The sequence below is a fragment of the Nyctereutes procyonoides genome, unplaced genomic scaffold, assembly GCF_905146905.1.
Source record: "Nyctereutes procyonoides isolate TBG_1078 unplaced genomic scaffold, NYPRO_anot_genome, whole genome shotgun sequence".
NCBI lineage: Eukaryota > Metazoa > Chordata > Mammalia > Carnivora > Canidae > Nyctereutes > Nyctereutes procyonoides.
The window spans coordinates 18,348,288-18,360,381 of record NW_026575024.1 but is presented as its reverse complement, the minus strand read 5'-3'; the positions used below and the strand labels follow the sequence as shown (position 1 = coordinate 18,360,381).

The 12,094-nt window shown below is 39.5% G+C and overlaps 1 protein-coding gene across 4 annotated transcripts in view; it reads right to left on the bottom strand.

Moving 5' to 3' along the window:
• Positions 1–12,094, bottom strand: part of CHD6 (chromodomain helicase DNA binding protein 6) — a 203,486-nt gene that overhangs the window by 139,913 nt on the left and 51,479 nt on the right. For all 4 annotated transcript variants that reach the window (XM_055346281.1, XM_055346261.1, XM_055346291.1 and 1 more), the window contains one exon: positions 9,410–9,465. Coding sequence is in view for 3 of the 4 variants with exons in the window: in XM_055346261.1 (XP_055202236.1) it covers positions 9,410–9,442 (33 nt within the window). In the remaining variant the exon portion in view is untranslated. The remainder of the gene's footprint in view (positions 1–9,409; positions 9,466–12,094) is intronic.

Sequence of the window (12,094 nt, the reverse complement as noted above, 5' to 3'; positions counted from 1 at the left end):
TGATATCTCTAATCTTTACAAGAACGCTGAAATATTAGTGTAAAGACATGTATTTTGTATATGACGAAATAGAAGATTACTGATGTTAGGTGATGTACCCACAGACATACATTTAGTGAATGGCGGAACTTGGATCTGGACCTTCTGGCCAAAAGCTAGTGCTCACTTCACTGAGCACTTTATGACATTCATCCCAGGAAACCATAACGATTGCTAGACCACCAGACCAGTAGGACTGGACTTGGTTAGAAACGTTAAATGGACTTGGCCTATATAACCACTTTGGGAAAAGGTCACATAGTTCTTTATAAACGTAAACATGTAACTACCTGACATCTCAGCAATTCCACTCTGAGGAATCACAAATAGTCATCTGCTCTACCCTCATTTTACAGATAAGATAGGTCAGAGAGATGAAATAAGTTAGTCAAAAGGTTATATTTTGGGGCACCTGGGTGGCTCAGTCTGCTAAGGTCTGCCTTTGGTTGAGGTCATGATCTCAGGGTCCTGGGATCAAGTCCCGCATTGGGCTCCCTGCTCAGCGGGGAGCCTGCTTCTCCTTCTCCCTTTGCCTCTACTTGCCACTCTGCCTACTTGTGCTGTCAAATAAATAAAATCTTTAAAAAAAAAAAAAAGGTTATATTCCTAGGGAGTTGCAGAGCGGGAACATCCTACAGGAAGAAGGGAACCCCAAGAAATGCTGCACAATTAGTCAATGCTAAAAAGGGAGAAATATCCTAAGAGGCAGATATTAGTAATTAAAAAACATTAAATCTCCAAAGCCAATAATCTACCAGAAATACTTTTATTTTTAAGGCACCTTTTTGGGGTTTTGAAAAGATATCTGTTGAGGATTAAAAACTATGACAAAAAATATTTCTTCCATGTGTCTCAAGGTCAGTAGAGAAGCAGCAAAGAGCCTCAATAAACTGTTTTCAGACTCTACCAAGAAGGACAGTAAATCACCACTTTGAAAATGGCCCTAAAGGGAACAGATTGGCAATGATGGACCACAGCACCAACAATATTTTACATTATGTTGACAATTTACTAAATAACAGACGAGAACCTAGAACAGAGGATGAAATGGAGAGGCCAACTGATAAAAAAGACATCCAAAAATGCCAGCTCATAAACTGCAGTTAGGAATAAAACCCACTTCTCTGACTCAAAATTAGCAACCTACAATATTCCTGGAAAAGACACTTAAAGTTATGAATCCAGGTAACTGGATATGGGTCATTTGTAAAGGATTTAATAACTAATTGAGAGATTATGGCCTATGTCAATGGTTCCCAAACACAGGTCCAAGGACAAATCTGGGTTATCCCCCCAAGAATCACTCAAGTACTTGAAAGTCAAAATAGACTCTAAATAAGATCACCCATGGTACAACATGTATAGACCTTGAAGACATTATGCTAAGTGAAAGAAGCCAGGTACAAAAGACTACTTATTGTATAATTCCATTTATATGAAATGCCCAGAATAGGCATATCCATAGAGACAAGAAGTAAATTAGTGGTTGCCAGGCCCTGAGGGAAGAGGAAATGAGGAGTGTCTGCTAATGGGCATATGGTTTCTTTTGGGGGTGATGAAAATGTTCTGAAACCAAATAGTGGTGATCTTTATACAATATTATGACTATACTAAAAATCACTGAATTGCACAATTTAAACGTGTAATAGAATTTAAGGGATGTGAATTATATCTCAATTTTTAAAAATCCAATATAAGGATAGGGCAAAAATGGTCCTCTCAGACATTGCTGACAGCTCCATCAACTATTAAAAAGCCTTCTTCAGGGAAGTATAGCAACAATACCAATATTTTAATCATGGGTATGCTTTTAAACTGAATGATTAAAAAAATAAAATAAATAATAATAAACTGAATGATTTCTTTTACAACAGAAATTAAGGAAATATTTAGGTTCTCCAAAGGCTGAGTAACATACAGAATTTTTAAAAGGAAGGAAAAACTATAAATCACTTATTTGTCAATCTTTATAAAGAATAATGTATAAATTAACAGCACATCCATTATATGGAACAGTATTATGCAGCCACTGTTATATTACTTTATTATATTACATATTATTAATTACAAAGTTTTAGCTGACATTTAAAAAATCCATAATATGTGGGAAGTAGGGGGGGAAATCTATGATCTAATCCCATTTTTGTTTTTTAAAAATGCTATTTTTTAAGAGTTTATTTATTTATTCACCAGAGACAGAAAGAGAGGCAGAGACACAGGCAGAGGGAGAAGCATGCTCCCTATAGGGAGCCTGATGCAGGACTCAATCCCAGGACCCCGAGATCATGACCTAGCCAAAGGCAGATGCTCAACCACTGAGCCGACTCAGATGCCCCCAAAATGCTATTTCTCAACACTAACTTTTAAAAATAAATTTAGGATACATAGATATTAACCATCATTACGTGTGAGTGATAGGACTGTGGATAACATCCATTCTTTCTTTATAACTTTCTGAAGTTACTTGTTTTCATCCGTCTCTCACAAGAATGTAAGCTTCACAAGGCAGTGACTGAAGTACTCCCCAATATCTTTATGGCTTATGGTAAAACTCAATCATACAGTTATTGAATGAAATTAGTATTTTCAATTTGAAAAACAGAAAAAGTCTACAAAATTGTACAGGTAAATACAAATGACAACAAATTCCTGTGTATAAAGAATGGAAGAAAATCAGCAAAACTTTAACAGTGATCATTTGAGGCTATGGAAATTTGGATGTTTAATTTTTCTAAATAGACACCTACATTTTCAATAACCAGGATATTACTTTTGTAATATTTGTAATTAAAATATTTTCACATGTATGTAATAGAAAAATTTTAAAGGCTTTAATAATGAACAGGAAAAGCTGTTTTGGCAGACAATTCATACTCCTCCAAATTATCATGATTCAGGATTCAAAGGCAGAATATGAGAGGCACCAGCACCACAATCACATGGGACCGAGTGCTGGGCAAAGAGAGTGCTCTTTGTACTCAAGTTGGAAAGGCCCCCTGCATGCCCTCCATCCAGAAGTGCTTCTGTGTATCTCGGCAAGGTTCAGCCAGCTTCTGCGGCTATCTGCCTCAGAATCTTCCATCTTCTCCAGCAGGAAGATGAAAATGTTCTATGTTGGGCACCTGCACAGCTCAGTCGGTTAAGTGTCTGCTTTCAGCTCAGGTCTCAGGTTGTGATCCCAGAGTCCTAGGATCATGTCCCCTGGTCAAGCTCCCTGCTCAGCGGGGAGTCTGCTTCTCCCCCTCTCTCTCTTCCTCCCCCCTGCTCGTGCTCTCTCTCTCTCACACTCTCAATAAAAAAAGAGAATTTTATTTATTCTCTTAAATAAATAAAATCTTTTAAAAAAATGTTTTATGTTTAGACAATATCAAGAAATTAGCTCAACATAAAAATGAACAGAAAAGTTTATCTAAATTTGAGATTTTTTTTTTGAAGTCCAAATGATAAAATAGAAAATAAGAACCACTACTATAAGTCAGTTTGCAGACATCTTCAGGTGGCAAACGTTAGTTTCCAATTAAAATCAGGATTGTCTTATTCTTTCACCTTCACTTCCTTCTGAAAGAATATTTCTACGGCTATCTGACCATGGGATATACTAAAGGCAAAAACCCACATTTCTTTGCCTTTATTACTGCCATTGTACTGGGCTCAGTCATTTGGCAAGCAGGCTATGCTGGATGAGCAAGACTGAGAAACAATGACCAACTGTGTGTGTGTGTGTGTGTGTGTGTGTGTATGAGTGTGTATGTGTGTGTGTTCTCTTCCACTTAGAATATTCAATCCCTCTTTACCCAGGAGTCCTGTGCTCTGGGTGACAGAGCAGGCATTCTGACCCGGATGTGGCTCCTCACATAGCCACAGCTGGTTAGCACCAGGAAGAGAAGTCAGTTTCAGGCATCTAAGGCTACTGCAAGAGGAGGTGTCCAAGAGGCTCTCAGATATACTTTCCAAAAGACATTTCTACAAGAATGAATCAGACTGTCCAGAATGGACAAAGAGAGAAAAACAGGACCAAACCCTGACACGCACTGATATTTAAGGGTCCCCAGAGGAAGAACCTACAGAGAGGGTGAAAAGGAGCAATCAGGTCAGTGATGTCGTGGGGAAAAAGTCAGAATGTGTGATATCACAGAAGCCAGAAGATAAAGAGTACTACTCCAAGACAGGCATCAAATACTGCTGGGGAGGTGGTAAGTTAAGGACTGAAGGGTGGTGCACAGATGTGCAAACTTCACACTCCCTCTTGCCAAGTCCTAGAATCTGTCATTCCAGTCCCCATCTCTATTACCGTATTTTTGCATTTAAAACCTGGGGGGCGAGGAGAGGGGGGATGACGCTTTTTCTTATGATATTTCAAGAGTCTCAAAGATTTTAGCTTCTCCAAATCTGCAAAGTCAATCTAAATCTTGTTAATTCCAGGCAGTAACAAAAACTGGGGGCAGGTAGATTATGAAATTTAAATGCAGACAGAGAAGAGTAAGAAGGAAAGAGAGAAAACAATACTTAGTAAGTACCTTGCCTGCCTTCCAATAATGTGTCCCATGTGACCATTCGCGTCCACAGGTCCAGCAACAGATACATTTCATCTTTTCCTCCACAGGATGCTTTTAAAGGTTCCCTTGTTTAGGCTACATAATCCTAGTTTCATCCAACATACTTCATATGAAATGAGTCAATGTTCTTTTACCATCCTGGTCACCGTGCTCTGCCTTCTCAAGTATATTTCAGAACACAGAATGACTTAGGACAACAAAATATCTGTCAATGTATGTCAAAAGACGGAGAAAAGCATTCAATGCTCAGATTTCTTTTTCTTTGGAGGAGGGAGAATTTGGGTAAGGTCCACTTTAAGTCCTTTTGAAACATGAATCCAGGATGAGGGTGTTTAAAATCTTGGTTGTACTAAGGAATTTACTAACACTCCATCTTCAGGTATGTTGAAAAGGCCCTCCAGTGACTGCCAAATGGAAGATCTGACTGGTATTAGCCCTTATCTTAAGACCTTCTGCAGAGTGATGCTGAAAAGTCTAAGATACGAATTATTTATTCATCCATATGATCAATTTTGCTATTCTCTCTTTCACTATTCTGAATTGTGGGTCATTATTTGGTGGTCTATACTGGTGGTACACGCCATCCTAGAGATGGGAGTTCTCACCTGTCCCCAATAGAGCACAGCTGAGACCACTTCTTTCGGGAATGTGGTGGCCAGCTAAATGCATCATGCCACTTTTTTTTTCATTATGATTTTATTTATTTATTTAGAGGGAAAGTACAAGTGAGGGGAGAGGCAGAGGCAAAGAACGAATCTCAAGCAGACTCCCTGCTGAGCACAGAGCCCAATGCAGGGCTTGATCCCCTAACCCAGAGACCAATGACCTGAGCCAAAATCGCCTGGCTCAGGTCACCTGGGCATCCCAATCCACCATGCTTCTTATCTTAGTTTATTTTGGTCACCACCCAAAATGTAGCACTCCACACTCCAGGGCTTTCCACTCTCCTTTACTATCATATGCTTCACCTTTCCAAACCCACCCACATATTACTCTCTGCCCTCCCAAACTTTACTCCTGGGTCCTCTGAAACAACTTGACTAAAACTTGGCTCTACCCAGAAGACACCATCTTTTTAAAACACTCTGAGATTCTTTGGTGGGACTGACATGCCACAAACCTCCATACTCTCCAGTTCCAGAGCATCACTCTTCAACCTGCAATGCAAAGAAGCCTGGCTCTTTTGAGGTATATGCCATTCCCCTACTGCAACTGCCTGTTTGTAACCAGACTAAACTTTCTTAAGAAAAAAACCTAACTTTTAGTCAATTTTGTAGCTGGCCTAAAGCAGACCCTCAAATATTTCTTGATGAATAACTGCTGGAAAAACTCAACAAATATTTGTTTAGTAAATAAATTATATCCATATTCACTCTAGAGAAGGAAACCTGGTCTAACAATACGAAGGTCTTTGAGATTCCCAGCGTTTATCTGAAGAAAACTCTTCCTGCCGCACCTTTTCATTTTCTAGAAGTCTTAGAAAGAGGGGCTCTACTGATCTGATTTTTGGTCATGGAGTTTGGAGAGCAGGTTCTCTCCTGATTACTGCAAGTCTCGGTTAACCTTCTGGTCAAGCTCCAAATTTTAATCCTACTCATAGTATTACCTATTCCTATTGTACTTGTGCTCATAAACTGTCCTCTACAGTGGATATATGTACCAAAACCTCTTACCCATATCACATATCAAATAATATTAACTACATTTTCCATTTCACTCAGTACCATACAAGGAGTTGGGATGAATAAAAAACCAGTATTTCCTTACTATGGGTTTGTTACCACTAACACCAGATTTCGTCCCCTTACAAAAGAGCAGTTCTAGCTGTTCAATACATCAGTAGTGCTACAATGGTTTTCAGTGACTGGAGTTCACATTTTATTCCTCTGGCAAAATGTTATTCTACCTAACATTGCTTAGTGTTCTGAAGGATTAAGATGTATATATATTTCTTAGCAGAAGTTTATTCTTTAATATAGATAAAAGACTATAGCACCCAAGTGACTTATTTTTAAAAGTTTTATTAAAGTCTATTTTTCTTGCATCACTTCTTTAGGCAATACAAAGTCAATCTCTAAACCCTTTGTCCTTGGTACACTACTCCTGTTATGCCCTGTCTGGTTAATGAGAAGTATGATTATTTATTACAAAGTTCTGATTAACTTGTAGAATCTTTCATCTCAGTTTAATTTACCTTGATAAAACTTTGGACAAGGAAATGTGGATTTTTTAAGATTGGAATGTATTTTACGTATCATTTTTCTCCAGAGAAGAGAAAAATGAATTCACAGGAATGAGAGTTTTTAAAGAGCAGACATTTTATTTGCTGTTACTTCTAACACCTTTTAGAAACACAGTAAGGAAAAGGACAAAGTCTGATGGTTAATTTTCTTATTCTACTGGATGATTTCCTTGCCACTGACACACTGAATGCCAAGCATTTGATGAGCTACCCCATTTAATCCAACACCTTGTGAGGCATGCACGATTACTCCCATTCAAGTGATAGAAAAACAGGCTGAACTTGTCCAAAGTTAGATGGGGAAGTGATCATTCTAATCCTATTCTACCAAAGTCTCTGTCAGGCAATAAACACTATACATATGATCAATCCTGGTACCTATGGATTCCTTTGGCATGAACATAAGTTTCTATTTCCATGCCAGGCAGTTCAGTCATCATTATGGTCTATCAACTGTACCTAGAAGAAAAGCAGGATCAATTCCTCCTGAAAGTGACTCCACTTAATTAACTTACTCCTCTACCATAGCTGATACTAACTTCTAAGTAGAAACCCCACCCTATTCATCAGTATTACTATCTGAACAAAACTCAGCTAATGAAGACTATACAACAGCTGGCCGACAGACTGGTAATATGAACCAGTAAAATCTCAAGAGAAAGAAACATGAATTTATGTTGGTGTAATTTGGATAAAGAGGCTTCTTAGTGAGAGAGGTGCCTGGCTGGCTCAGTTGGAGGAGCATGTGACTCTTGAACTAAGGGTAGTGAGGTCAAGCCCCATGCTGGATGCAGAGATTACTTTTTTTAAAAAAGGAGTATTTTTACTGAAATAAAAGCTTATCTTAAAGAATGTTTAGAACATTAAATATGCAGAATGTTTTAAGAAATATAGACCTACCCATGTTTTGTAAATGACAGTTTTGAAGGCTTGGGGTTTTCCTCAGTAATGTGTTCCCTTTTTAATTTTTTTTTTTAAGATTTTATTTTATTTTAGAGAGAGAGAGCATGAGCAGGGGGGAGGGGCAAAGGCAGAGGAAGAAGAAGAAGAAGCAGGCTCCCCACTGAGCTGGGAGCCCTATGCAGGGCTGGATTCTAGGACTCTGAGATCATGTCCTGAGCCAAAGGCAGACGCTTCTTCACCTGAGCCACCCAGGTGCCCTAATGTGTTTTTTTTTTTTAAGATTTTATTTATTTATTTATTCATAGAGACAGAGAGAGAGAGAGAGAGGCAGAGACACAGGCAGAGGGAGAAGCAGGCTCCATGCAGGGAGCCAGCCGTGGGACTCGATCCTGGGTCTCCAGGATCACACCCTGGGCTGCAGGCGGCGCTAAACCACTGCGCCACCGGGACTGCCCTAATGTGTTCTTTTTAACAGAGATTTTAATATTCTAATAGGTAGATGTGCCATGATTTAAAAAGCCCCCTTTTTGATGGACATGTAGGTTCCTTTCCATTTTCGCTGCTATAAAGAAAGCTGCAGTGAAACCTTTGTTCATCCAGATAACACTTGTCTTGAGGATCTCCATAGGATAAATTCCTGGCAGATAGAATTGCATTCTCTGTAGTGTTTGTCTACCAGCTGATGATGCTAGAGAGTCAGGATAGGAAGAGAAATCAGTGTGGGGAGAGTAGTCATCGCTCTTCCTGTTAAGAACTGGCAGCAGATAAGTCGATTATTTCCTCAATTTGTTTTGGTTTGGTTTCACAAGGACCTATCCACTGGGACAGAACAGAGAATAATCCTTGTAACCATATCCCTAGGTCAACCTGTTTCTGACTAGTCAGTGCTTCCTAGAAGCAGAGAGCAAAGTGGCTGATCCTACCCAACCTCATTGCACAGAGTCTCACTCAGGGAAAGGCAGGGGTTCAGACCTTCCCAGTTACCAGACTGTCACTCAATTCTATAAAAGGAAACCAGCCCATCAGAGATAGCCTGTTTTGAAGAGACAGAGGCAAGTCCCCATTCTCTCCTCCTTGAGCCATACTGGGTGGGGTCTCTGGGTTCCTTTGAATATGGAACCACCTGGTACACAGAAGGACCAACTAAGGAAAAGATTTTGGCAGGAGGGGTCACACAGGTCAAATGTTTTTATCAATTCTCCTCCCCTTCAAGAAACCAAATGCCCAATAGTTGATGTTCGCATCCTTCTAATTAGTTCACTATTTTGTCTAGGAGGAACTTCCACAGATCATAAGGAGTATGAATTTTCTGAATGAGAATGCTTTTAGATTAACCTAATATCCAAAATAATAAATGCATAAACTATAAAGAATTGACCATATCTCCATAAAAATTTGGAAAGCTGTTCCAAGGGAAGAAAAATTTCTCTTCCACATATCTAATTTTGAATAACATTTTGACTTACAGTTTTCATTATACTTATTTCTATATGGAGCTGACCTGAGCACAAGAGCACTCAGTGACCATGTGGAGAATGGGAAAAAGCACCAGCAGGCTAACCCCCAGAGGCTAAGAGGTAAGTCTTAACTGCCAGTAACTGCTCCTAATAAAGAAGCACCAGGCAGTGTACCCTGGATGCATTCACTTAAAAGATATGTGATCACTTACCTGCTTCTCTTTCTTTTGTATTTTCATTATCATCTATTGAAGGAAGATACTTATCTCTGTAAAACATAAAGAAAAGGCAAAGATTACAGTAAAATTCAAACTAAAACATTTAAGGTGGTCTCAGGATTAACTGTGACACATAAGGCAAACACAGAGTAGAGGCTGCTTCTACAGAACATAGAACACAATAACCTGTGTAATGGTTCAATGCCCCCCACCCCCAGAGCATGGTCCTAACCCTACCTAATCCTACCAAACCCTAATTTATTGCTTCAGCTGGGTAGAATCAAAAAGATACTATCTTTGTAGATAAAATAAGTTATAAAAGCTGCTGGCATATTAAATTACAAAGGAAACTAAAAGAAGAATCTTTTTTTTTAAATTTTTATTTATTTATGATAGTCACACACACAGAGAGAGAGAGAGGCAGAGACACAGGCAGAGGGAGAAGCAGGCTCCATGTACCGGGAGCCCGACGTGGGATTCGATGCCGGGTCTCCAGGATCGCGCTCTGGGTCAAAGGCAGGCACCAAACTGCTGTGCCACCCAGGGATCCCTAAAAGAAGAATCTTAAATAACGATGTGACTATACTGAGGGGAGTTGAAAGAGAGGGGGCAGGGCAGCCCAGGTGGCTCAGCGGTTTAGCGCTGCCTTCAGCCCAGGGCCTGATCCTGGAGAAGGGGATAGAGTCTCACATCGGGCTCCCTGCATGGAGCCTGCTTCTCCCTCTGCCTGTGTCTCTGCCTCTCTCTCTGTGTGTGTCTCTCATGAATAAATAAATAAAATCTTAAAAAAGAAAAAAGAAAAGAGAGGGGGCAAAAACAAACAAAGTCCTCATTTCTCCTGGAAGGAAATCAATAAATCATGTCACAACTGATAAATCGAGAAATAGAAATACATACAATTAAAAAAGGGAGTTAGAAGTAGTTTTCCTGAAGGCCAGAGAGGGAATCTCATAGGAAACAGGACAGGTCATTCTTGCATTTCATCACATGCCTCCTTTTATTATTTGGTGTTTTAAACTATGTGCATGGGGATCCCTGGGTGGCGCAGTGGTTTAGCGCCTGCCTTTGGCCCAGGGTGCGATCCTGGAGACCTGGGATCGAATCCCGCGTCGGGTTCCCGGAGCCTGCTTCTCCCTCTGCCTGTGTCTCTGCCTCTGTGTGTGTGTGTGTGTGTGTGTGTGACTATCATAAATAAATAAATTTTTTTAAAAAATTTTTAAAAATTAAATAAAATAAACTATGTGCATATGTTACTTGACAAAATAAGCTCCATTCCAGTATTTAGTATGAGTTTTAAGTGACTGATTTTACTGTACCCATATTTAAGACCCATCTCCACCTCAACCATAATGCTCATGACGACACTGAACTTTTTCTCATAAATGACTTTTGAGTAGCACAGCAGTTAGAGCCCAGCACTGGAGGCTCAGAAACACTTTGAGGCATCCTGGGTACCAGAAAGAACCCTAGCCTAAGGAATCTGGAATTTGGGGCTGCCTGAATTACTAACTAGTAGTACTATCTCAGGTCTACAGCTCTCACCTTCTTCATGTATGAACCAGGGAGGGATCCCAGAATTTCAGCTTCCGGGTCTAGCCTGAATGTAGACACCACCTCATGTTTACTGTGCACTTTTGATTTCCTGGACAGCCCACAAAGCTACAGAACATCGCTCCCTCAGGAAACCATTCCAGGAGCACATTGTTATCCTTATGTTCAGAATTATTTCTTATATCCAAATGAATGTGATGTGCAGGCAGTAAGCAGAACTTGAAGATTAAAATGTGACAGATTATTCTTTAAGTTAGTTCATGATGAGTTTGATGCAACTGAGAAAAAGGAAGGATTTGTGATTCTTGGGGCCACAATTACAGTTTATCGGTTTAATATCTGTCCACTTGGTGTTTTTCTCCAAGAGTCTGAGGGGTTTTCTGTAAGAAGAACCATAAAATGCTATCAGCACTTTACTCACAAACGGCATAGCATCCAAAGAGCTAACACACTGCAAAGCGGTCAGACTCACCGGGAAACGAAGGAAGGTACAGAAGAATCGGCCAAATCAAGAGAAGGGTAAGTCAAATTAGTAAATGATGATTCTAAGAACTGCTGCGAGGATCAGCATTTGATACAACAAGGATTCACTTCAAAAGAAACCCGTGAATTCCACAGTAGTAATAAGTGCTCTGAATCAGGGCAGTTAAGAGAATTTTATCCCTAACCTTCATCCTAGTGGAGTCAGTTCTAGGTAATGTTAGTACAAATTTATCTCCTTTATCTGTCAACTTCAAATGATCAGACCCTAGAAAACAAAGATTCTCAGCCATCACAAATGGCTACAAATTTTGAAATGAAGAAAAAGGTGGAAAAATAAATTCCAGGTAATAAAAAAGTACATGTGTCTAATTATTGATTAGACACATGTACTCAAAATTCTGCTCAACAAAAGGAAAATCAGTCATTTAAAAAATACAGAAAATCCTACCAATGTCAATACAAATTATTTTTTAATATCTAAAGAATAAGTATAATGCAGCAGAGCCATCAAAGCACAACTTCTGATTAAGTACAACAAACTAGCATGCAAATAAATTTGCAGGGCCACAGCACTGCCAGGAATGTGGGAAAAACAGGTCCAACTTACCATTGCTAATAGCACTTCCCTAATTGTTTCAAGCTTTC